Here is a 26,340-nt window from a genome sequence, read left to right as displayed (position 1 = left end):
TTTTTGTCATTTTTTGTTAGCTTTGCTCACAACAATGGCTGCTGTCCCGACTTGATTCCGATTGTTCTCGCACAATTCCGTACAGTAATAAAATCTTATAACAGATCACTCATCACGGAGTTGCAACACATCAATTTAAGATTTAAAATGTATTATGTTAGATTTAGCTAGTTTGCAAAATGTCTTGCTTTGCTCAAATGGCTGTTTACATTGAAAGATCGACCTACAGGAATGTGCTATACCACAATTTGACTAGAAAAGTATTGTGGACAAAACATGTGCAAATAGATGCATAACTGAATGGAGGAATGTTTTAGGCGATCGACCCTTGGTAAATGAATAACATGTTTACTCCAATTTTATTTGTGAATTATTTGTGACATGCTTTGTTTTTTAATCCGTTTGATCTGTCACTGCAGGCTTGTGGACGACCGCTGTGTGGTACAGCCAGACACAGGTGACCTTAACAACCCGCCCAAGAAGTTTAGAGGTAAGGCTTTTTATTTGTGTATTGTTGAAAAACAATTGTCATTAAATTCGTATTTAGTTTATGTTGTAAGTATTGTGTTGAAATGAATTAATGAGAAAAATAATTTATATGAGGAATGATGACTGTGGAGGGTATGAAATGTGACATTGCTGCCTTCCACTTAAGCCCTTAAGGGTAACGGTCTTGTTTACTTGTATTTAAATACAGAGGGTGGTTATATGTTTCAGAGATAAAAGTCTATAACTTACTGTAATATCACAGTGTTTGCTTTGATTTAAAGCCAGTTTAGACAGTGTTATTCCTCAACAACCTGATGCAGTGTGTGGCTGCTCGGAGTCGCCAGTTTGCGACTTCATTTGTTGTTAAACAGATTGACTGGAAAGTTGCCAGTGAAGACTACAAAAGCTTGTTTTTTTCTTAATGATAGCTGTTCAAGTCATCCTGCGTTTGAGGTTGCGATTAATGTGACGTGTATTTGTGGTGTTACATTCGGTTGAATCAATGTGGCAGGAGCATTTTCGTTTTTTTTGGAAGCCAAATGTGAATGAAGCAACAATAATTGTGGTTGCCTTGATAGTCTTTAGAATGCACTCATTTGTTCCGAATAATTGTTTTTCTGCTCAAGTGTGTCAATGCCTTTGTCACCTTTCATTTACCTTCACTGGACTGAGTGCTGCAGTTATATTGCGTTGACTTCAGTCCCACTAAGGCAGTTAAGACGTTTGTAACAAGCAAACTGTACTAGGACTAATTCCTTGTGACCTTGTTCACTATTATTAGCTCATGAGCTATTTAAATGTCAGTGGTCCAGAGAGCTTTAACACAGAGTTACACCACTACGATAGCAAACTGTTGAGTATCGAAGAAACTATGAAGCACGGCTGTCGGAAAGAAAGGTTGCTTTGAGGATTGGTCATCAGTTTGTATCATTTCTCTGAATTCTGTTGTGCTTCTCTGTATAGTATAAAGAAGAACAATGCATCTTTGTGTTTCCTTGAACTTGGCTGGGAAAATGAAGTTGCATTTGTGCCATGGGGTTAATAAAGTCAGCGGTGTTGTGTGCTGATGGATTAAGCCAACGTTCAAGGCAGTCTTCCAAGAAAAGGCCCTTTTGAGGTGATAATTATGGACGCTGCATGACAGGTGCAAAGTGTTTTGTCGTATTGATTATGAGCAGGGTGATTGTCTTTATTTTCAATAATAGTTGTTGACTGATTGCTATAAGGCTATGGCATGCTGCGAATATTGTGTAGAGGGAGTGACCTGTTCTCAGGTCAACTGTAGGTAGGTTGCTTCTTTTGGTTGAAGAAGGTAATGTAATGCCTGAAGGCCATTTTGCAGGATGTGTCAGTAGTGTGCTTGGATGATCAGGTTATTGCCTATCCAACAGTTTCTTAACATATATAAAATGTAAGCTGCGGTGTAGACAAAATAATTTCTTTGGCATGTAACTTTCAATGGCATGTAAATGAGGTCTGTTTTGTGTTCATTTGGTCTATGGAGGTAGAGAAAATATAAAATAAAACTGCACAAAAAGCTGCTGGAGAAAATGTTGCCAAAAGCAATGTCTGCAGCAGTGGTGTTTTCTATCCTGCTGTAAACGGCAACGATGTGGAGAGCAATATATTCAATAAGTTACATGATTACTTCTAACAGAGTAACTAGTTGTGGTTGATTGTTTTCTTCACCAAATGCTGCAGTTATGGTTTAAGCTGCAGCATTTGGTGCGAAAAGGCTTTGCTGTTGGAATTGCAAAGTGCAAAGATGGGTGTGAAGGGAACCTCCATCAGTGGTATAGAGTGAGCTATTTGCACCTTGTTTTCAAAGAACTCGAGTCATATCAACAAGATACATTAGAAACCTTTTGACCTGTAAATGACCTCGGAACTTCCATAAACAACCGAAGTGGGTGAGTCAAAAAAAGCAAACTGTATATATCTGGACTATGAAATATTGGTAACCTTTGTTAACTTCTAAATTAAAGGTAGATCACATTTTTGGTTGAACTAGTAGTGCTAGTTTGTGTGCATACTGTATATAGGCTTAAGCCTGTTACTGGTGCTCTGCTGCCCACTGCCTGCTTGTGTGTCTACAGAAAAAAATCGCAAATATTACAGGAGAAAATTGCAGCCCCTCCAAAATGTACGCAGTGCTTCTGTCTGCCTGTGACATTCACATTGTTCCAAGTTCACTTGCCCTAACCTCATTTTCTCATCCTCGTCAGACTGATGTTTCCCTATTGCCCTACTTTCTGTTTTGGTCTTCGGTCTCCTCTTTTCGTGTCCTCCTTACTTCTCCCATGCCACTTATCTGTTCTTCCAGCTCATGCCTCATGATGGTTAATCCCAGGGCACTTAAGTGTTGGCCGCTTTTCTGACAGAAGCTGCCTGACTGGTTATTTTTAATCCGGTCGTAACTCATTGGATTCCCTGTACCAGATGTTCCACTGCATGTATGAAGTCAATTAACGTGTGAGGAGCACAACAAAACTTGCCATCCGCTGTTGTCACATTTGTCTGTTTCATAGCAGTGAACAATTTGCAATGGGGTATTATGTACCCAAAATTAATTGGGAATTTCTGTAGAAAACTGTAGATACCGTGCATTTCTGTAGTAGTAAATTGAGTATTCTGCAACCATTTTTTTAACTTCAATATAATACATACCAAGGATACAACATTCTATATATGGACACACCCCCTGCCTTCCAGTTGACGTACATTGACAGTTTTCTCTCGTCTTGTGTCCCCCAGACTGCCTTTTCAAACTGTGCCCAATGAACAGATACTCAGCGCAGAAGCAGTTCTGGAAAGCCGCCAAACCGGGTGGCAACAGCACGACTGACACTGTTCTCCTCAATAAACTTCATGTAACAACCTCAAGATCTATAAGCAAATAATTCTGTGGTTGTGCTTCAGCACAGGTGTCAGTGATGTGCTGTCTTCTCCGTGTTGTAGCACGCCGCTGACCTGGAGAAGAAGCAGAATGAGTCTGAAAACCGAAAACTGCTGGGAACAGTCATCCAGTACGGCAATGTCATTCAGGTCAGTTGCCATAAGAGTGCTCACTTCTCACTTGTCGCCTGGGTTTGTTTTGATTTTATGGCTGTATAGTTGTTAACTAATATGATATGAGTTAATGATTTAGCCTTTTTCAAGAGGCATTACAGTCAAGCTTTTGATTACAACATTGTAAATGGGGAAAAAAAGAAAAACACAACTTCAAAATTTCATTAATAAGAAAGAAACTTTTCACTCTTAGTCTCCTGTTTTTTTCTGCTTTTTGATTAGTGCACTGTTATCGTAATTGGTGTGGTCCTGACACTCATAAAATCTCTCTCTCAACTCGTTTTCAGTCTTTATGAAGACTTTCCAACTCATGCTCTCTCTGTCTCCTACCCACTCTGTCAGTGCAGTTTAGCAATTTTTTTTTGCACCAAGCTCATACCATACATCATTGAAGAGCTTTCAGTAACCACTTCAATTTTTTTGTAGTCACTCCCATCATTCCGAAGTACTCTGCACACATTAGCACAGTGTTTTTCAACCTTTTTTAAGCCACAGCACATGGTGTTCATTGAAAAAAAATCCCAGAGGACACCACCAATGTTGCCTATTCCTGTCCCAGGTCCTGTAGAAAATCCATTTTAATTTGAGAAAACTTGTAGCTACTGACACTGGCATGCTATCTGCAGAAATAAATGTAGAACATCTATTTGTAATGATGTGTCTGTAATGATTTTGTTATAATCTTTTTTGCATGATTTTATTATGCTTTGTGGAATTACCGAAGAAATCTTTAACATTGTTTGGGTTTCCCCAGCTTCATAAATTATTCTTTAACTCTTCACATTTTGGTGCACATTTATTTGGTTCTACATTTAGTTTTCAGCCAACTTTTAAACCATAAAGCAAAGTCTCAATGAAGTTTTGAAGCGAGACATCACGTTGCCTCTATTAGCTCTTGCAGACAGTCATTGGCATCGAGTGTCCGTCAAACAATCCATCATTCTGTTGTGAAGGTGTGAGGTCGAGATAGAGGCACATCAGGTGTAAAAACAACTCCAAGTTGTGTGTTTGACAGGCTTCTTAGCTGTAGCATAGATCTATGGTATACAGAATGAATGTGTCCAAATCCATGCAACCTCCTCGCGTAGTTCATCAACAATTTCTAATTGTTCATGATTCAATGCCATCGTATCGACCATTTCCCGAGGCACAGCACACCGGTTAAAAATATTGCGTTAGCATTCTGAATGTGCACTGGGTTTGGAACTGCTGGGTGCCAGTGTATTGGCAGTTGAGTAAAGCCCCAAAGTGATGCACCATGTCTATCCTGACCGTTATAATCAGCAAAGGCATTGACCTTCGTTGTTAGACGGGTTATCGACGGCAGTCCTGTCCAACCATTGTAAATATGCCTATTTTGGAAAACGAATATCAGATGGGACAAAAATACAGCTCAACATTTTCATATCATAAAATGAGGAAATTGCTGAAACTTGAAATAAACAATTTGAATAGATTTGGATTCTTATTCTCCTGGTTCCAACCCAATGTAGAGTCTTGTTGCGTGTGCACTTGAACTGACTTATCTGAGGGTCATGAGAAACATTTTTCAATGATAGTTTCCAATTACTCAATTTGGTGATGAATGAAATCCAGAAGTGGATATTTTCACTGAAGTGCTCCTCTGGGTGCTTTTTATAAGGGATGGATTTACATTTTTTCTTCATGTTTGTCTGACGTCCATCTATTTTGTTGTGCCAACAGTTGCTGCATTTAAAAAGCAATAAATATCTGACAGTGAACAAACGTCTGCCTGCGCTACTTGAGAAGAACGCAATGAGGGTGACGCTGGATTCAGCTGGGAATGAAGGATCCTGGTTCTACATCCAGCCCTTCTACAAGCTGCGGTCCCTGGGAGACAGTGTGGGTAGAGCTGCCTGGGACGACTACTAAGAAAGAACAGTTTTTACTTTGATTAAGAAGCTGATCATGAACTTAAATTGTACTCAACCAGTGTAACATACCCAGGAGCTGTTGCCCTAGATTGGTAGCTTTTCAACCTGTGTTGTTGGGAGAATACATGGAGTTCCCTTAAAACATTGGTCTTCATTTCTTATGCTTCTTCAGGTGGTCATTGGAGACAAAGTAGTCCTTAACCCTGTCAATGCTGGACAGCCTCTTCACGCCAGCAGCCACCAGCTTGTCGACAACCCAGGATGCAACGAGGTATCTGAACAGGCCGTGGCTGGGAGTGTTGACTATGATGATGAAAGATGAATCACTTGTTTTACTGCTGTATTGTAGGTCAACTCTGTGAACTGCAACACAAGTTGGAAAGTTGTTCTGTTTATGAAGTGGAGTGATAATAAGGAAACGATTCTTAAGGGAGTGAGTACATCCATTTGTGTTTTGATAGCTACCATGTGTTTTTATACAGTATGTGCAGGTCAGTGATACATACGGTGAAATTCTGTCTTGTGTATGTGCAGGGCGATGTTGTGCGGATGTTCCATGCGGAGCAGGAGAAGTTTCTTACTTGTGACGACTACAAGAAGAAGCAACATGTGTTCCTGAGGACCACTGGCAGACAATCTGCAACATCTGCTACAAGCAGTAAAGCACTTTGGGAAGTAGAGGTACAACTTTTGTTCAATATGATTGTGATGTTTCAGCTGTGGGACGTTCCCCTGTTTGTCCTGTGCGCATAAATGCTCTGCAGAGTGGTGACCGAATGTTGACTTAATAATAGAAAGTAATTATTTGCATTTATTGCATTAGATTTTTGGCAGGGGGAAACAGTGTTAATATCAGTCAACGTAATCGTTTTATTCATGCTCTGTAACATCATTGAGTTGACAGTTCAGTCATGCATTTGAAGAAGTGCTTGAATAAAACTGACACTCTCCTGGGGAAAACACAATTTCTATTCTTATGAATAGAGTGCAGAAGGTCTGAACTGTTTTTTTTTTTTTTCCCAGGTGGTCCATCATGACCCATGTCGAGGAGGTGCAGGCTACTGGAACAGTCTGTTCCGGTTCAAACATTTGGCCACTGGATGGTATCTGGCTGCAGAGGTGGGTGAGGTGAGTGTCAGATGTATTGGTAGTGTTTACTCTCTCCCCCACAAGTTTCAAGCATTGGCTTTTTTTTTTTTTGAAGGTGAGCCCAGACATTGAAGAGGAAAGTGCTGAGCAGCGGTCGTCTGTAAGTCTCTTTGATTCTCCCTCCACTGACAGCTGAGAATCTCCATGCTTGCATAAAGGCTTTTGATCTGATGAATTTTGTTGTCTACTTTGCGGTATAGATGGTGGACTTTGCGCCCTTTAATTTCCAGGTAATGTTGCTGATGTGTTTAGTGGTTGAGCTTTGACATTCAACATCAACGTATTCCAGATATTTATTGTGACTTTTACTTCCATTGTCATTACAGTCTGACGTTTCATTCAGACACGCATCTACTAATCATCTGAATTGACTGTCCTAATACAATGAAATATTCAGGGAACTGTAATAACTTTTTTTGCGCATTAAGTACATTTCTACAATCTTATATTCTAATCTGACTGCATCATACAATTATTTATTTATTTAAAAAAATGTACTGTTGTTTCGAAACAGTAGCAATAACTGTGATCATAATTGTGAAAACTCCCGCCATCTTTATCACATTATCGCATTATAAAGAAACTCATGCATTGCTTGAACACTGATATTATTTGTTTTGTGTATACTTAAATTGATATAGATTGATTGATTGATTTTATTTTTTTTTACACATTCCCTGACACGTGTAAAATACAAAATACAATTCATGTAGAAATTCTAAATAATAATAATAATAATAACAACAATAATAATGGACATCTAACGTAATTATATTTTATTACTGCTTGACCACAAGGTGTCACTGTTTCAACATCATTGCCACAGCTCTAAAATTTCCCCACTTGGTGGCAGACTTGCACAGTAATTCCGAAGTTCCTCAGGTGCCTTGTCTGTTGTCTACCTTTAGACTCTATCGTTTCCCATACGTAATTGAAGTCAACCATAAATGAAAGCCCTTCTTTGATCAGGTATATTTATGTTTTCTTCAAGCTGGACGCGGACAACGAAGCTCTGCGCGGTCGCCTTCGTGCCCCTCAGGAGAAAATCATGTACACCCTGGTGCCAGTCCCAGACGGCATGGAAATATCTTCCATTTTTGAACTTGACCCCACCACGCTGAGGGGCGGGGACTCCATGGTACCAAGGTGAAGTGTGACTCACCACCAGAATTAAAAAAGAAAATATGCTCATTTGATTGATAGATTTCCTTTCCAGATCACTAACTGTGAAATTGCAGTACTGCAGCTGCAGACAACGGTCTCCTCACGAACCTCAGTGCTTCAAACTAGTTCCTCAAAGTTTACAACCAGTTTGAATGAAGTTGAAAATAAAACAATCATACATAAAACAATCATACATAAAACAATCATACTGCGCTGTAATTCAGGTTAATTTGAGGCTGACTCATCCTGAGTATTTGTTGTGTAAATGAGTTTCAAGCTAAATTATAATTACCACAACTTTTTTAGGCTGTCTAGAAAGTGGGCTTATGAATAAGTCATTGCTTTATTTTTGTAAGATTCAACAGAAATAGTTGATGTGTGATTATTTGGGAATTTGTATTTACATTTGTTGCATGCAGCTAAAAAACTTTAAACTTTGATCTCAACATGTTTTTCTTTATTTAAGATATAGAGATACAGTATGTACCACTGCTACCATTTGTTGGTTGCAGTACATTTTGTTCTTCAGAAGATCTGCGTGTGATAGCAGACTGGCAGATAAGATAGAATTATTGTTAGATAACATCTCGTCTTTGTCAGAAGTGCCTTTGTGTCACCTCGTCAGGTGCAAGTATGCGTGCTAGTTCCTCCCTCACCTACCTGAAATAACCCTGCTCCTCAGCCTTAGCCAGGGGACTTATTTGTTTCTCAGAACACCGGTGCACAAAGGTAAGCTTGTAAGCTTCGGCGGGGGGGGGGGGAGTTACGTAACACCTGCCTTGAATGCAGCTGCAGTGACTGTGTTGAAGCCTGACTGTCTGCACACACGCACCGACTCTGCCTTACTCACCAGCACGTGGTGTCGCTGTAAAAGACGCCGCTGGTCCAGAGCCTACTATGTGTAAAAGCTTTACAGCTTAAAGGAGGGGTGATGATACGTTACGGGTCAATACTGGCTAATCTGTTATCAGGCCACATGCCTGCAGGAGACGTTTCCCACAGTGCCTTTCTAGCCACTCAGACCAAGTAATTCAGTATTAAAACATTCATATTGTTTAATTTTTTTCCATGTTCAAATTGACTACATTTAATTGTAAAATAATGTAGAAGCTCTCTCCTGTCTGTCATGAAGGCTTCAACAAATGCGTTTGATTGCCCTTCACTTGTTCATGTGAAAACATACAAGTGACTGACACTTAGCTATTTTAAAGATGCAGCTCATGGAACACACTCAATCCGGTTCTGTTTAATGCCTAAATATACCACAGAGTTGCATTTTGAATTTCCAAATGATAGTATTCTTGATAGTTTTATTGCATTTTCCCCTCACATTTATTTGTCTTTTATTTATGAAAGGGGTTTCTGCCCTGATTTATTCATTTGTGTCAAATGTTGAAGTCCTGCCATGATACAGTCTCACATCATAATTATGCTTCTTTTGGAAGTTGTCTCTTTATTTCTTTCTCCCCTATCAGGATTTTTTTGAAAGAGGTTATGCGAGAGGTTACGAGAACAGCAGACAAACACTTAGTGATTGACAGCTGCAAGTCTGCATGATTCCTTGCTATAAACCTGCCTACCTTAGATCGAGAAAAGAGCTGTGTCGTCTGCACTGGATCAAATCTGTGATCAACACGTGATTTAATTTAGTTCCGCTTTTGGAGCTGGATTCCATTAATGCGGTGAAGATAAACACTGCTGTCTCCTCGCTCACGTTTATATGTTGTGTTTCTCAACATTCTGTTGTGTATGCTTGTCTGTGTGATGTCAATGAGCCGCAGCTTGTGAATATATTCCATCCACCGCTCATTTGATTTTCTTTTGATCATCATTTTGTTGTACTTTCCAGGAGCTCTTATGTGCGGCTAAAACACCTGTGCACAAATACCTGGGTTCACAGCACAAACAACCCTATCGACAAAGAGGAGGAAAAGCCAGTGATGTTGAGGGTAAATATTTTGCGTCAGCTTGAGTACTTGCTCATCAAGACAAATATCCCCATCAACTGTTTCAGATTGGTACATCAGGAGTTAAAGAAGACAAAGAAGCGTTTGCTATCGTTCCTGTGCCTCCCGCAGAGGTGCGAGATCTAGACTTTGCCAATGATGCCAGTCAAGTGTTGGCGTCAATTGCAGGCAAACTGGAGAAGGGTACTATCACTCAGAATGAAAGGAGGTGAACACATTTTTGTTGAGAGTTGAGCATGGGATTGTATCTTATATGTAATTGTATTCTCAGGTTTGTGACAAAACTCCTTGAAGATCTGGTTTTCTTCGTGGTGGACATCCCAAACAGTGGGCAGGACGTTTTAGAGATCATGGTTAACAAGCCCAACAGAGAAAGACAGAAGCTCATGAGAGAGCAGAACATATTGAAACAGGTTTGACTGGATTTTCTTTAAGAAAAGGGATTTGTTTTTTTATATTCATATTTCTTACATCACAGATCTTCAAACTTCTCCAAGCTCCATTTACGGACAGCGGTGATGGCCCCATGCTGCGCCTGGAAGAGTTAGGAGATCAGCGTCATGCTCCTTTCAGACACATTTGCCGACTCTGCTACCGAGTTTTACGCCATTCTCAGCAGGACTACAGAAAAAACCAGGTGTGTGAAGAACTTGCATGTAGCACCACAATCCAGGGAACTGTAATGAAATAATGTCTCCATGTCTCCCACCTGCTGCAGGAATATATAGCCAAACAGTTTCGCTTCATGCAGAAGCAGATTGGATATGATGTTCTCGCTGAAGACACAATCACGGCATTACTTCACAACAACAGGAAGTTGTTGGAAAAACATATCACTGCTGCTGAGATCGACACATTTGTGACCTTAGTGAGGAAAAACAGGGAACCAAGGTATGGGAGATGGGAGAGAGCTTTCTGTTGATGACAATCCAAGGTTTTTTGTATCTCAATCTACATTCATAGGCGTGGTCCATTAACTTGTTCACAAAGCAAATGCAAAGCCATTTGGAATGACAGCATGCGTGTGACCCCTTTATAGGTTCTTGGACTATCTGTCAGATCTTTGTGTGTCCATGAACAAGTCCATCCCTGTGACACAAGAACTCATCTGCAACGCTGTGCTGGACCCGTCAAATGGAGACATCCTCATTGAAACAAAGTAATTTCCTTTGACACTTCTTCACCCCACATTTGCGGAGTTGTTTGTAATGTATGTTGTGCTTTTGTTAGGCTGGTCTTGTCACGGTTTGAAATCGAGGTGCCTGCGAATGGAGACCAACCGATGGAGGCAGAGGATGAGGAGGAGGTCTGGCTCTTCTGGAAAGATAACTTCAAGGAAATAAGGAGTAAGAGTGTCCGAGAGTTGGCACAGGACGCTAAGGAGGGACAGAAAGAGGACCAAGAGGTTGTCAGTTATTACAGGTCAGATGCTTCATTTAGGCAAATCCTTCTCGAGGGATCTGACTGTGAAGGGTCAAATGTGTATTGTTTGCCGACAGGTGTCAACTGAACCTCTTCGCCCGGATGTGTTTGGACCGTCAGTACCTGGCTATCAATAAGATCTCTGGTCAGCTGGATGTTGATTTAATTCTGCGTTGCATGGCTGATGAGGACTTGCCGTACGACCTGCGGGCCTCATTCTGCCGCCTCATGTTACACATGCACGTAGACCGCGACCCTCAGGAGCAAGTTACACCTGTTAAATATGCACGCCTTTGGTCTGAGATTCCTTCTCAGATTGCAATTGATGAGTGAGTTCGGTACATTGAATTACTCCTGCACTAATATAAAGCATGTTGCATATGCATATGTTTTCTTTTGTAGCTATGACAATGATGGGACCACGAGAGATGAGATAAAGGAGAGATTCTGCCTCACCATGGACTTTGTGGAGAACTATCTGAGAGAGGTGGTGTCACAAAACATACCCTTCTCTGACAAAGAGAAGAACAAGCTCACTTTTGAGGTATTGCCTCACTCTGAAAACAACGGCGGATTTTGAATCGTCTTTAACGTAGGAGTTTCCTTTTCTAGGTGGTCAACCTTGCAAGAAACCTCATCTACTTTGGTTTCTACAACTTCAGTGATCTTCTACGACTGACGAAGATATTGCTAAATATTTTAGACTGTGTCCACGTCAGCACCATTTACTCAATCAACAAGATAGAGAAGGGAGAGGAAAACAAAGGTAAGAAGTGGAACTGGATACTGGCTTATGCTCAACATGAGTCCTGCTAGATGTATCTTTGTTGATATACATTCCACTTCTTGGCCGAATCATCTAGTGCCAGGATCTTTCCATTACTCTGCGGACAACACGTTCAATACCCTTTACGGATTCGCCACGTTGAAAGCTCTTGAACCTTACTTTTTAATGGACTAGCTTTTATGTAATATTGTCCTGTTTTCTCCCTTACTTCTGTTATACAAAACACACCTGGCTCTGTGTATAATTATACATGTGCATATGGAGATCACATGATGATTTGTAGATTTGAATTACCTGTGTATTAAAAAAGCTTGTTTAAAATATGCCAATCTACTCCGCCAATCATCTGCAGCTGGCAGTAATGTGATGAAATCCATTCATGGGGTTGGAGAGCTGATGACCCAGGTGGTCCTCCGAGGAGGCGGCTTGCTTCCCACCGCACCTGCTCACCAGCCTGAAGGCGATGTGGCTAAAACCCAGGTTGAACCAGAGAGAGAAGACATCATGGTGATGGACACCAAGCTTAAAGTCATTGAGATTCTTCAGGTATGTGCGCAGTGTGTCTGTTTCTCTGGCTCTGCTTTGAACCGCTCTGATAATTTCTTGCAGTTCATTTTAAACGTGCGGCTTGACTATCGCATCTCCTGCCTCCTATGCATATTCAAACGTGAGTTTGATGAGAACAACCAACAAGGTGACAATGTTCCAACTCAAAATGGAATGAGTGGTTTGCCAGGACCGATGCCAGGTATGGAGTGTTTGCACTTCTGACTTCAGCATTCAAAGCTGCGTTTTTGATCAATTCTGTTCAGGAAATCTTGACTTTGAGAACATTGAGGAACAAGCTGAAGCCATCTTTGGAGGAAGGTATGGCTAATTAACCTAAAGAGGACTTCTTGTGCTCCATATTCTAAAGTTTACATTTGCTCCAGTGAGGAGAACACACCGCTGGACTTGGATGACCACGGAGGCCGAACGTTCCTACGAGTCTTGTTGCACCTGACCATGCACGACTATCCTCCTCTTGTGTCCGGAGCGCTTCACCTTCTTTTCAGACACTTCAGTCAGAGACAGGAAGTCCTCATGGCTTTTAAGCAAGTAAGATGCTTGCTCAAGTTGGACTGTGCACTTATGATTAGAGCAAATTCAACAGTGTCTGTTAAATATTGCCTTTAATTCAGGTCCAGCTTCTGGTGACCAGTCAGGATGTTGATAATTACAAGCAGATCAAGTCAGACCTGGATCAGCTGCGTTCAATTGTGGAGAAGTCTGAACTTTGGGTCTACAAGAGGCAAGGAGAAGATGGGTTGGATGGAGACGGGCCTTCTGAGTCTGAGACCAAAAAGAAGGTGTAATCTTTAATGAAAAACAAATCACTAAACATGTCATATGTCTTTCAAGCATAGTTCCTACTTGGAATTATTAAACATCATTTCATTTCAATTGAAAACATGGCTCAAGGTTGGTAACAAAACTTGGCCTTATTTCATGAAAATTGTTATATTTTTCAGAAATGGAGGTTTCTCTGACTGAAATAAAAGATCATATTTACCAGTACTGGATTTTGCAAATCAACGTTGAAGCCCATGTTTGAATCAAATTATTTATTTCAGGGGGATTCGCTCAGTTCCAACAAAAAGAATACTGAGAGCACCAGCAGTTATAATTACAGAGTCGTAAAAGAGGTGAGTTGATTTTTAATAGTGAAGCGTTGATGAGGTTTCATGAAACAGTGTCCTAATTTTCAGAGGCCACCAGATGGCACTGTCTGCTGTAAAATGTTTTGACTTGACTAATTCAGTGAAACCTAACATCATTTTTAAACCAAAAAAAATGAGAGTATTTAATCAAACCTGCAATACTGTTTCGTGATAACTCATCTACCATCACTATTTTTTAAGTCCCTGTCTGTCAACATGTGTCTTTCTGTGTGCGACCAGATCTTGTTGCGTCTCAGTAAACTCTGCGTCCAGGAGGGTAGCTCAGGTAAGAAGAGTAAGAAGCAGCAGCAGAGGTTACTGAGGAACATGGGAGCCCACAGTGTGGTGCTGGAGCTACTGCAGATCCCATATGAGAAGGTACCATAAAGACTGTGTTACGTTTGTTGTTTTGGGAATATTTAACGGTCTTTTCTCAATCAGGGTGAAGATGTTCGAATGCAGGAGATCATGAAACTGGCTCATGAGTTTCTGCAGAACTTTTGTGCAGGCAACCAGCAGAACCAAGCTCTTCTCCACAAGCACATCAATCTGTTTCTAAATCCCGGGGTAAGGATGGATGTTGGAAATAATACTGAAGCCTTGCTCAGAAATAAACAAAGTACAACCTGCTAATAGAAGATAATGATGAGGCAAAAAAAAAACATGCTTGTTTATCAAATTGAAGAGGAGGCTCTGATAACACATTAGAAGAAGTGAGTCCTCTGGAACATCTACATGGCCACAGTAGTTTGAGATGATATTGGTCGTACAGAGTACGCATTTCTGGGCAAAAATATGAAACCACGTCAAAGTGGATAATAATTCCATATTGGTGCACTCCTGAGTCGTTCACCCTCTCTCCCAGATTCTTGAGGCCGTCACCATGCAGCACATTTTCATGAACAACTTTCAGCTGTGCAGCGAAATCAACGAGCGTGTGGTGCAGCACTTTGTCCACTGCACTGAGAGTCATGGTCGACACGTGCAGTACCTCAAGTTCCTGCAGACCATCGTGAAGGCTGAGAATAAATTCATAAAGAAGTGTCAGGACATCGTAATGGCTGAGGTGATCTCTCAAAATGGAAATGACCAGTGTAGTCATGTGTAAAGTGTAAAATGACCCTGACAAATAAATGTTTATCATCCATAGCTTGTGAACTCAGGAGAGGACGTCCTGGTGTTCTACAATGACCGCGCATCCTTCCAAACACTGGTCCAGATGATGCGTTCTGAGCGGGACCGCATGGATGAGAACAGCCACCTCATGTACCACATTCACTTGGTGGAGCTGCTGGCCGTCTGTACTGAGGGCAAGAATGTTTACACTGAGATCAAGTGCAACTCGCTGCTGCCCCTGGATGACATTGTCCGTGTGGTAACTCATGAAGATTGCATTCCTGAGGTACAGTGTACCCCGCTCTATTGTAGATGCAGTCTTTGGTTTGCAGGTGTAGTAACTGCCCTTATTTGGCTTATTAATGGGATCCTTAATTTGTTATGCTTTGTCAGTTTAATAGTTTGATCCATTCCTTCATTGCTATTAATAATTTTCCTTCGATCTGTTTGGTAAAAAAGATCATTGCAGTCATGCTCACACTTCGCAAAGCAGCACCTTCTCCTTTAGGTTTTGCAATCCACTTGAGTTTTACAAAAGAAGTGAATTTGAAGTTTATCTGCTTGATTCAATTATACGTTTCAATTCAACTGGCAACATGGGACTTATTTATAGTGATGACTGAATTTGTGTTAGGAGCTTGCTTGGCATATTGATTTTAAATTTGTCAACAGTAAAATTTGGAAATAAACATCTGAGGAAACCAGTTGGAGGTTGCTCTGAGGCTAATGTATTTTTAGGAACTTTTTGTGTTGAGTTGATGATGTCACATCAAAGATGCACCAATAACTTGCGGATTGGAAGCTGCAGGTGTTCACTATTTAGTAATGAAGGTTTCATCACACAATATTGATGGTTTAGCATTTCATGAAACTGTGTCCTGCTGTAAAATGTCTGGACTTGAACAACAAATTCAATGAAACCTCATTTGATTTCTAAACCAAGGGTACCATTTAGTGGCCTCTGAAAATTGGGACACAGCTTCATCAACCCATAAATACTGTTTCATGATACCTCAATTGCTGTGCTGCTATATCTTCATGAATGGACTCAATAAAACAGTAAACAAAGCTATGAAAACATTTCTGAAAATAGTTGCCAATATACAGCAATACTATTGAGTAGATGCTCATGAACCTTTATCACTGCCTGCTGTATAGATCAGAACATAAATGGTGCTCTTTTTGTTTTGTATTTTTCATTAAGTACGTTCATGCAAACAACTTGTTGGATGTGGATGTTAATTGACAGTGCCTCATGAAATGCTGTTCCAGGTGAAGGTTGCCTACATCAACTTCCTCAACCACTGTTACGTCGACACAGAAGTAGAAATGAAGGAGATCTACACATCCAACCATATGTGGAAGCTGTTTGAAAACTTCCTGGTGGACATATGCAGGGTAAGCCTAAGAACAATCGCCTGGAGAATGCGCATGATCAATAACTGGCCGTGCCTGTTATCCACGTCTAGGTGTGCAACAACACCAGTGACAGGAAGCATGCAGATACCATGCTGGAGCGTTATGTAACAGAGACGGTCATGAGCATTGTCACATGTTTCTTCAGCTCGCCTTTCTCTGATCAGAGCACAAGTCTGCAGGTAACATAAGCCGTTCAATCAAGCGTGTCAAATGAACTGTGCGATACATTTAGATTAGCTGGATCCATTAGCGCTGTTAGTCGATGAATATTCAATGAAACCTTCCTCTCTCCGTAGATGGCCCGTAATATGTATGTGAGTAAAAGGGACTCTCCCAAACACCATTTTTGTGTCGCCCTTCCTTAGTTGTGTACTTTTTCAACCTCCTCGATCTCTGCTGCTGCTAGACATGTGGGTGGACTACTAACACAGTCACACGCCAAGATTTGATGCGGCGATGCCGTGACGCAATTGCTTCAACATTAGTCCTCTTTGTGTGCATTCACAATTTCCTAGTTGACCCTGTTGTGTTTGAAGCCCAATAAACAACATCTTATGTAACCCAGTCACTCCCAATCACATGAAATGTGTTTTCTTTTAAGGCGGCCATTCTCGGAAAGATAACTGAGGTATTTATTGTGCCCAGAGGCTGTGACATGCTACTAGATTGCCCCTTTCCGTTTGCTGGTAGAGTCCAATTAAATCCTGCTTTCCACTGTTTCACTTTGTTGTAAAAACAGGAGTCCCACTACTCCCGATCCTCCGCAGCGATTTAGCCCCAGTTTATTCTATATAACCGAGTCATAAATCCCTTGCCAGCAGAGAAGCTGGTGAGGTTTGTTCGGATATAGTCTCTTTTATATGTTAGCCTTCTCTTATAATTTGTTTTTCTTTTTTCCAGACTCGTCAGCCAGTGTTTGTACAGCTGCTGCAGGGGGTATTTCGGGTTTACCACTGCAACTGGCTTAACCCTGTTCAGAAAGCCTCTGTAGAGGCTTGCATTAAGGTTCTGTCTGACGTAGGTAAGATTATGATGATGATGATGGTGGTGGTGTTGCAGCAGTCACAGTATAAGGTCAAAAGTATACATGTCAGGATGTTACTTGCGATTCACCGCTCTTGCTACACTGCTGGCTGTAGAAGTGTTATCAAATCATCCTTGGGTGAAAGCTTCAATAAGTAGTGTTGGGGAAGCTACTTAGAAGGTGTATCTTGCCTGGCAGTAGTTTGAACAAACTGAAAAAATAAACAACTTAAAAAAGTAACTAACACCTACATTTATATAGGACTGTCAATGGATTAAACTTTTTGATCGCAATTAATTGTGCTACAGTTGAGTTAACTTGTAATTAATGGCCCATTAATCAACTGTTTTGTATCTGTTTTAAATGTAACTCAAAGCAAGGTTTTATCAACACTGGAGGGATGACACCCCGTGCATCTGCTCTAAACTCGAGTGCACATATATTGTACGATGAACATTACCACATAACTGAAACTTAAGGAGGTCATGCAACTGCAGCTGTTAAGGTGTGAGAATATTCCTGTAATAAACGTGTCCTGTGTCTTGAAATTGACTTGCGTTTTGTGCTCATCCTATAAACCTCTGAAAACACAGCACCAGCAATGACACTTCAGTTCCTGTTAGGAACGGACCTGTTATAAAACGAAATGCTTGTTCAGTTAATATCATAAAGGTTATACATAAAAATTGCACCTGGACTGATACACCACATAGGTGCACGGGGGACTACTGCAGAGCCATCCATATTGCGATAAATAATAAGAATATTTACCTCTTAATAGAATGTAATGGGATTAAATTACAAGCGTCTGCTTTGTTTTTAATATAGTGGAGATGGGGGTTGTAAGCAACATATTTGGTAAGGTTGCGATTATTATTGACTATTAAAAATCACAGCCTGTAAATGTTGGAGCACTGCAAAGAAATGTAGCATGGGAAAAGTACAGATAATAATGTTTATATTTAGTGCATTAAAAATGCATTGCTACTATTAATCTCTGTCTGAGGGGTTCAAGCAAGACCAGTTTGCTGATGTGCCAACTCATGGTCAAAAGAAGTGGATCAAAGACATCAGTTGTAGAATTCAAATCAATTTTTCACTGTCATGTTTGGTCAAGAATGCCAGTCATCTTTTTTTGTTTTTAATTGCCCTTTACAGCCAAGAGCAGAGCCATCGCCATCCCAGTGGACCTGGACAGTCAGGTCAACAACCTGTTTGTGAAGTCCAACAACGTTGTGCAGAAGAGCATTCTGAACTGGAGACTATCAGCTAAGAACACATCCAGACGGGACTCTGGCCTGACCACGTCCAGAGACTACAGGAACATTATTGAACGACTCCAGGTCAGTGAAAGAATTTGTCCATTCGAGGGGTGGGCGATTACATTTCCCTCTGGCATGACATTATCTACGATGACTTACGCTGTCAAGCATGAAGAAAAGAGGCAATGACAAAAAAGACAAGTTGACATGATGTGCTTTAATGTTGACAAACTGAACATGTAGTTGGAAATGACAAGCTTTTTATGTTCAATAGTCTTTAACTATGAATCACTGATGCTCAGTGTGCAATAGGCTGCACTCTACACAACCATGGCTCTGATGCTGCGCAACAGAAACAGTGATGCATTTCAGTCGGCCGCCCATGCTGCGCCCTGTTTTCTTGTAACACATGACTCAGAATTCTGTGGAATAATCAGCCCGTCTTCTTCTGTTTAAATGATGCCTTTTGCACAGGAAACCAACGATTTTGGTGAGGGGGTGGCTTCAGTTTTCATGACGGAGGTCCAACTTTCTGTTTTCACTTGCACATTGCTCCCACAATATAAAGTGGAAAAATTCATCCCGGTTTTCCCATGCTGACTCAGCTCTATTGTGTTGCATGACGTTTACAATTTTGTTATTTATGTGTGTTGACTGAACGCAGGAATGTAATATAATGTAACAATCGTAAACAAAAAAAAAAAATCACAATAAAGCTCTTTATACGTTTCAGCAATGGTCTTTCAACAGCTGCTTGTATATATTGTTTTTGCTCTGTAGGACATTGTGTCTGCTCTAGAAGATCGACTCAGGCCGTTGGTCCAAGCTGAGCTCTCTGTACTGGTGGATGTCCTTCATCGACCGGAGCTTCTCTTTCCTGAAAACACGGATGCTCGAAAGAAATGTGAAAGTGGAGGATTTATATCAAAGTAGGCTTCAGCTCAAGTTCCCTTTTCCAACTGCTCTGTCTTCAAATGTTTCCTCTTGTATAAGCTCCTGTAATCTAGTGGTGATGAGCATGATAGAGGAGCACAATTATCCTAACGCAGACCCACTTGTCCTCTGTCCCCCTAAAAAAAAAAAAAAGTACAACCATTTGCCCACAAATCGAGCCGAAAGAGATTTGATTTGGCAAAAATTGAAAAGTTAGTGAGCCCAAAAATCTTGACAAAGTTGCTCATTTTTAACTCGCAATCTTGGCCAAACGGCAAACTGTAGCCACATTCGGATCAGTTAGAGATGAAATCCTGAGGTCTCTCATGTTGTGCTCGGTTTCCGAGTTATGGCCGTTGGTTCGGGCAGTATGAAACTCGGCCGTCTGAAGCATAATGACTCAGCAGAGCCGCTGTGTGTGAGAGGGAGAGGGAGGGGGAGCATTGCCATGGCGACGGAGCTGCAGAGTAGGGGAAAGGTCACTGGGGTGCTCAAACTGCACACACATAACGGGCCATATCTTGGCCATCATTTTAGCTAGAGACGCCGTTCAAAGCTTCAACTGCAGACCTCCACTGACAGCATGTGCATGGCGGTGGCGCACGCTGCATTCACGAGCTTATTTACTTTACTTTATTCATAAACAGCAGTGTGTAGTTCATATATGAAATCTATCTGAACTTGGCATTATTTACTTAATACTAATGTGTTCAAGTGTACCATGTGTGACACTGTCAACCCTTCAGTATGACAGGGCTTAGACTGGATTACAGACAAACTGGTGTGGCACATGGAGCAAGTTACTGTAGAGATTATCTCACGTCTGTCGTGCTACAGTGCGAGTGGATTGTTTGAGCTGTTACTTTCTCTGATGAACGTTATCTGTTACTGCACACCACCTTTTTTTTTTGTTTTCATATATATCTGCAGTTATTTTCCATATATTGTGTTGGAGAAGGAAATACAGAAAAGTGTTTGTTTTATTCAAATCATGTCTCTCTCTACTGTGTTAGATTAATCAAACACACCAAGCAGTTGCTGGAGGAGAATGAGGAGCGGCTCTGCATCAAAGTCCTTCAGACACTAAGGGAGATGATGACCAAAGATCGTGGCTATGGGGAGAAGGTACACCTTCTGCCAGTCTTCTCCATCGCATTATGACCCCTTCATGTTTTTCTGAACTGAATTAACAGCATGCATGCTCTAACCCGACTAAATTTTAGACGTGTTGTGTACCATTCATTTGTTATATCCAAAGCGCTTTAATGTCATGTTTTTGATAATAAATAATGGAATAATAACCAGGCCTAAAAACAATATGCTAATCCAGTAGAAAAAAAAGTGTCTCACTTGAAGGTACTTTCTAATGTAGCTTCTATGTCATGCTAACACTTCAGTTTTCCAACTAACGCAACATGCTACTTTAACTTGTATGTGACAGCTTTTACTAATCTACTAACACATTTTCTCTTGCAGCTGATTGCCTTTGATGATGAGATGGATGTGGCTGAGGTTGATCATTTTACTTATTCCATGCTAATTAGTATTGTAATTGTCTCCCTGAAGAAAAAACAAAACATAAATGAGCTTTCTAGCTTCATGTTTCCATTTGTAACTCCTGTCCGCAGCATAGTGCATCCCATTCCCTTATTTCCATGTCAGTGAACAGTTGGGTATTGGTGTCTATAGCTCGCATTATGAGATGCCCTTGTCTTCTGTGCCTTCATGGTTATGTGGTTATATTCTGTGTTCAGTGGGAAATTCCAAACAAAGAGATTGACGTATGACAGTAGCCAGGATGTGTGTGATGTGCTAGGCAGAGTGGGTATTGCAAAACCTATGACCTATAACTTTGAAGAGTAAGATAGATCAACAGTAAACAATGATGTGCCTACATGGCGCATTAACAGGAACAATTTAAACGCCACCAATCAAAGTACCACAAGCAAACATGAAAGTGGTAACACAAGAAATTGCAGTCACGGCACCAGCCCAACAATAACACTAACTTCTAGCTGCTTTCACACTGTACAAAGTACAGCATCGCACGAAATCTGTTTGATTCTTTTTTTTCCATTTTATTTCTTGAGATTTGTTTCCCCTTTTGATTTGTGGTGACACTGTTTTTAGTTAATGTGCCACATGCTTTTCTTCCAATTTGAACACACGTCCCTCTTCCACACAAAATCGTCCACATTATGTCTAATTCCATGATATTCTGAGCTAAACTGTTTATTCCGTTTTAATCAATCAATTCTGCGATTCTCTCAGTTAAGAGAGTGGAGTAATATATTGGAAAGTCTGGAAAGTCGACTTTTGCGTCCTATACTGACGCTGAAGTCATTACCCAGTGTTTCGTATTGACGCTGTGGGCGGGTGTCACATGAAAGAAGACGTCAACATGTACCACAGAAGGCTGTCTCAGGCGTCAATATTGGACGTGAAAGTCCACTTTCCCAACGTCAATGTATTACGTATCACTGCAGATTATCACATGGCCTCCTTGATTAGATGGAGGAAATGATAACACTGCAATATTATCAGTTGCTATCAAACTAGTCACACCCACTCAACACAGACAATCGCTCTTTATTATTTTTATAATGTGTGTATTCCCTTATTCTCACCCTATTATCATCAGCTGTCGATTTGTATGACACTGAATGGGTTGTTTCTACAACCATGCTGCCAAGGTCATTGTTTTAGCTGACATGTTGTTCATGGAAATGGATTGAGGCCAAGGGTCTTTCCAGCATTATCAGGAAGCAACATGAATGCTGTATCTTATTACTTCCCGCATCAACGTGACCCTGCTCTGTTGGAGTGGAAATCCCCTCCTTTCAGAATATGTTTGGAGAGAGGAACTCTAGTTTGCCACTGTGTCAGTATAACATTCTAGGAATGTACAGGCACCCGCTTCACACTCATTCATTCATGCTCTGTTGCAAGTCAGTTGTATACAGTAATGGCTGCTTTTGTCCGGGTCTCACTCAGTTCAAAGAGAATGCATTCCACTACATCCTTCCTGCAGCAGCCGTAAAACTTAAAAGTGTGTGTGTGATGTGTCAGCAGTGCTGTCGTGTGTGTTCAATTATCCAGGGAGTGTAACCAGAGAGAGCAGGATTAGGCAGAGCGACGCTTCACCTATTAGACAAGGTTATCTCATTCTGCCAGGAATAGAAACATGATCAAACAGAGGAGTGCTGGTGGCAGCCTTGTCTGCATGCATTTGCTTTTTCCTCACGTGTTGGTGAGGCTGAAAGGTCAGATGAGAGGATGTCTGGTTCTAACTGTGGTGACGTAATATGGTTTGAGAGAGAATGCTGCGAAGTAAGCGCGAGACATGTGTGTGTTATATAAAGAAGTGTTGTGAGGGCGTCACTCATTTTCAGTTGGATTTTTGCTCTTTTTTTGTCTTTCATCCCAAGAATGAGTGCGTGGGATTGTCCTTTTTGGTTGTTCCAGACCACAGCCGAGTTCACGCATGTTCTCATGAACGTGCCATTTTCTGCCCCCCCCCAGAATGCTGTGCCAACTTACATAAGAGTTAGCTGTTTCTTTAAGAGTGTCGGTTAGTTTTACGCACCACTATGTTTTGTTTTGTTTTGTTTTTTTGTTTTCAAGTGACGTTGAAACACTAAGCTAGTGTCATATCAATCCAGAAAAGGAGAGAAATGATGAGGTTAGTAATGCAGCTTCATCATAGGTCAGTTGAAGTCAAAAGAGTGACTTGAAGAACAGACTCATTTCGGGGATTTCCTGTCTCATTGTGCAATTAATCAGCAGGGAGGAAGCAACGTGGTGTCTCTTTGTGTCTGTTGCCCTTTGTTGGTTTCTTGTTTTTATAGTGAGTAGTTCTTCTTTTCATTTCTTCGCTCATGGGTGTTGATGTGTTAAATCCAGGGTTAGATTCCAGACTCAATGTTGATACCCAGGAAGGTAGTTTGTAGTGTATTCCACTTTCAAACGAGTGGAGATGAAAAAATTGCATATATTTAGAAACGTTTTTATTAAGTTGAATAACAGAACCACTGATTTAAATAAAATAGGTCACCAGGAAACAAATAAAATTAAATTTAAAAACCAGTTACATCACAAACAAATAACCCAAATGTCGGTTTATATTCAAAGCCTCAGGAGATTTGGAATAATATTTTCATTGTTTTTCAAAGAGCTGTTTCAGAGTTGGCTGTAAATCTTTGTAGGTCCACTCTCTGATTCAGTCAGTCAGTTGGGTTTTCCAAAAAAAAAAACATGCTTGAGTCATGTTTGCAAGCTGAAGGCTGTTAACCACGGCTAATGGCTAATAACAAGGCAAACAAGCTATGTTGCTGGTATAGGCTGTAGTCCTCTACCCACCAGAACAGGAACAAGCAGTCGAAAAGAAAAAATAAAATTAAATATTCTATGTTGAGAAGACCTAATTCTGTAGCTAAGTAGTCATTATTCTGATGAAGAGCCTGCAGGGGTTTCTGGTTCACATGTCATTTGTCATTGTCCTTTACTTTTATATGTTGATGGCACATAGGCTCTGAGGCATAGCAGACGCAGCACGGCTCTGCAGCTGGATTCAGACTAGCAACCACAACGTAGTGAAGTGTGTCTGATGGTCTCTGATGTGGGGACGGCGAAAAAGTGCTGCTGCTTCCGTGCTGTGTTAGATTCATCCCACACTACATGTCAAAGTCATTTCTGAGCATCATATTCTTCTCTAGCGGTGGCTGTGCTATGGCATGCTTGTATGTAGAGTCTAGCAAAGAAAGGCAACTTCATCTCTCGATCTCGGCCGTCAGCCACGTCACAATAACGCTGCCACCCCGAAGCGACTTCATCAGCGTTTCCAACTAACATCATTCTTTTGTTTCCAATTAGCTGGCACCTCCGCCTGAGCCAGAAGTTCCAGCTGAGGTGTGTTTTAGACCCATGCTGACCCCTCATAAGAGATCAGAGTGGTCACTGCTTGTCCTCTTTCTATTTTGAGATAAACAGCCCCATTCCACCCCTGAATATTGCCTTAGGTTGATCCTCTTGAAGTTGGGTTTTTTACTTTCTTTACTTTTCTTTTGAACAAACGGCGACATCAGTCAGTTGTTATGTATGTCCATATGTTTCAGCTCTTTTTTATCCCCCCAAATGTTTTAAACAGAATGAGATAGCAATATGAAGTATAACATGTTTCGTTGCATGACTTACCTTCCCTCACAACCACTCCCTTCTTAACTTGCATGGTCTATTTGCTCCAACTCTCCTGCATGTTAGTCAAATAACTAATTTGCACCTAACATAAATTTTGTTTCTAATTTCCTTCCCAACTCCCCCTTTTTTTTTTTTTTTTACTTTGCCGCTTTCTGCTTACTCACATCACCTTTTAAGGAGCTTGATCCAAACCTGCCACAGAAGCAACTGGAGGACCAGAAGAGGGTAGGTACCGGCGGCCATATATGATGGACAGCGTCTGCCTAATGTGTTGGCTCCCAGTCACAGTGGCTCCAAAGCATGCTCGCATGAGATGTAATTCGAACGAGAAGTCATTCGTGACAGACAAAGCTGCAGATTTAGGAGTTTGAGGATAAGACATGAGGATGTCTGAGGATGACAGAAATGTTCTGAAAGTGGGAAATATTGAAGGTTAGACGTAATAGTGACGTGAGACTAGACTTTTGGACTGACAAAAATTCCAACGTGAAGCTACGTGCATTTCAGTGTCAGCGGCAGTTTGTCTATTTGATTCAGTGGTGTCAAATTGAGGTTTTAAAGCTGCACCAGAGCTGTGCAGTCCCCACATGACAACACAACCACACAAACTCATGAGATGACTACTGCTCTGACAGATGTTTGTTTGTTTTCGCAAAAAAAAAAAAAAAAAAAAAAATCCCAACCAAGTGTCAGGCCTTTCTCACATAAACTCTCATTTATATTTGGACACGTGAGACTGGCTCCAAATTAGTATACGTGCTCTGAATGGAAGTGAAAGGTCAACACCAGGGTGTACTCATTATTCAGTTCCATGTGAGGAAACTAGGAATGTTTCCAAGCACGCTATTCATGAATGTTTCGTGTGAAAATGGTGTTTTCCTCTGTTGTTGAAGGGTAAACGGATGACGCCTTCTCTTATCACCTACACATCAGTCTCCTAACTCTCCTCCTTGGTGTCGTCCTTGACAGGGGGAAGCTCTGCGACAGATCTTGGTCAACCGTTACTATGGGAACGTGAAATCAGGCCATAGGAGAGATAGCCTTGCAGCCTTCAGTAATGGTCCACTTACTGCCGGAACACAAGGGAAATCTCCCACAGGTTTGTGTGAAATGCTGCCCGGCTGCGCACCTGCTTTGCTCGTAAAGATAAGATACAGATAAAAGTCCTGTTTTCGAGGAAACTGTGTCAGCCTACCAGACGAGGTGTGCAATAAATCATCATATTGGCTAAGGTGATTCTCTTCTTTTAACATGACCATGACTGAGCATGCTGTTATTGAGGATACATTAAGTACCCACCTTTTTTCCTCCTTAACAACAACAACAACAAAAAAGAAACATGCGATGGAATGGTAACCTGTATTCCCGCCTCTGGCCCAATGACTGCTGGGATAAGCTCCGGCAACCCACGGTGGATAATTGACTATATATGGACGGACGGACGGATGTCCTCGTTTCTGCTCATCACTTATCGTTATGGTTTGGTTTAAATTAAAATTTGAAAATATGACTCTATGATAAAACATCATTATTAAAAGTATACATAACTAGTTGCTCACGTGTAGCAGGTATTTCATGTATGTTTGTATCAATGTGTACATATTTAAATTACATTCCTTCTTCACCTTCTTCTGCCGTTTATCCGGGGTCGGGTCGCGGAGGCAGCATTCGGAGCAGGGAAGCCCAAACTTCTCGGTCCACACAAACCTCCTCCAGCTCTTCCCGGGAGATCCCGAGGCGTTCCCAGG

At 41.1% G+C, this 26,340-nt stretch overlaps 1 protein-coding gene across 5 annotated transcripts in view; it reads left to right on the top strand.

Moving 5' to 3' along the window:
• itpr1b (inositol 1,4,5-trisphosphate receptor, type 1b) overlaps positions 1-26,340 on the top strand; it is a 71,830-nt gene that overhangs the window by 5,727 nt on the left and 39,763 nt on the right. Inside the window, exons 3-45 of one of the 5 annotated variants that reach the window (XM_053869265.1) lie at positions 420-490; positions 3,244-3,359; positions 3,448-3,534; positions 5,263-5,421; positions 5,626-5,724; positions 5,803-5,886; positions 5,988-6,134; positions 6,477-6,581; positions 6,658-6,702; positions 6,803-6,832; positions 7,594-7,748; positions 9,616-9,715; positions 9,781-9,941; positions 10,005-10,146; positions 10,212-10,370; positions 10,452-10,624; positions 10,773-10,892; positions 10,964-11,155; positions 11,233-11,484; positions 11,558-11,699; positions 11,768-11,921; positions 12,295-12,488; positions 12,552-12,690; positions 12,755-12,809; positions 12,875-13,040; positions 13,124-13,291; positions 13,556-13,627; positions 13,883-14,020; positions 14,084-14,209; positions 14,508-14,708; positions 14,793-15,044; positions 16,031-16,156; positions 16,228-16,356; positions 16,474-16,491; positions 16,779-16,805; positions 17,078-17,198; positions 18,360-18,544; positions 19,244-19,392; positions 20,410-20,521; positions 20,873-20,908; positions 24,269-24,304; positions 24,770-24,817; positions 25,562-25,691. In XM_053869265.1, the coding sequence (XP_053725240.1) occupies positions 420-490; positions 3,244-3,359; positions 3,448-3,534; positions 5,263-5,421; positions 5,626-5,724; positions 5,803-5,886; positions 5,988-6,134; positions 6,477-6,581; positions 6,658-6,702; positions 6,803-6,832; positions 7,594-7,748; positions 9,616-9,715; positions 9,781-9,941; positions 10,005-10,146; positions 10,212-10,370; positions 10,452-10,624; positions 10,773-10,892; positions 10,964-11,155; positions 11,233-11,484; positions 11,558-11,699; positions 11,768-11,921; positions 12,295-12,488; positions 12,552-12,690; positions 12,755-12,809; positions 12,875-13,040; positions 13,124-13,291; positions 13,556-13,627; positions 13,883-14,020; positions 14,084-14,209; positions 14,508-14,708; positions 14,793-15,044; positions 16,031-16,156; positions 16,228-16,356; positions 16,474-16,491; positions 16,779-16,805; positions 17,078-17,198; positions 18,360-18,544; positions 19,244-19,392; positions 20,410-20,521; positions 20,873-20,908; positions 24,269-24,304; positions 24,770-24,817; positions 25,562-25,691 (5,321 nt within the window). The remainder of the gene's footprint in view (positions 1-419; positions 491-3,243; positions 3,360-3,447; positions 3,535-5,262; positions 5,422-5,625; positions 5,725-5,802; positions 5,887-5,987; positions 6,135-6,476; positions 6,582-6,657; positions 6,703-6,802; positions 6,833-7,593; positions 7,749-9,615; positions 9,716-9,780; positions 9,942-10,004; positions 10,147-10,211; positions 10,371-10,451; positions 10,625-10,772; positions 10,893-10,963; positions 11,156-11,232; positions 11,485-11,557; positions 11,700-11,767; positions 11,922-12,294; positions 12,489-12,551; positions 12,691-12,754; positions 12,810-12,874; positions 13,041-13,123; positions 13,292-13,555; positions 13,628-13,882; positions 14,021-14,083; positions 14,210-14,507; positions 14,709-14,792; positions 15,045-16,030; positions 16,157-16,227; positions 16,357-16,473; positions 16,492-16,778; positions 16,806-17,077; positions 17,199-18,359; positions 18,545-19,243; positions 19,393-20,409; positions 20,522-20,872; positions 20,909-24,268; positions 24,305-24,769; positions 24,818-25,561; positions 25,692-26,340) is intronic. The other 4 variants (XM_053869266.1, XM_053869267.1, XM_053869268.1 and 1 more) reach the window with 4 other exon arrangements.

Source organism: Synchiropus splendidus, chromosome 6 (genome assembly GCF_027744825.2).
Source record: "Synchiropus splendidus isolate RoL2022-P1 chromosome 6, RoL_Sspl_1.0, whole genome shotgun sequence".
Lineage (NCBI taxonomy): Eukaryota > Metazoa > Chordata > Actinopteri > Syngnathiformes > Callionymidae > Synchiropus > Synchiropus splendidus.
The sequence above is the reverse complement of the archived record's forward strand: the minus strand, read 5'-3'. Positions and strand labels throughout refer to the sequence as shown.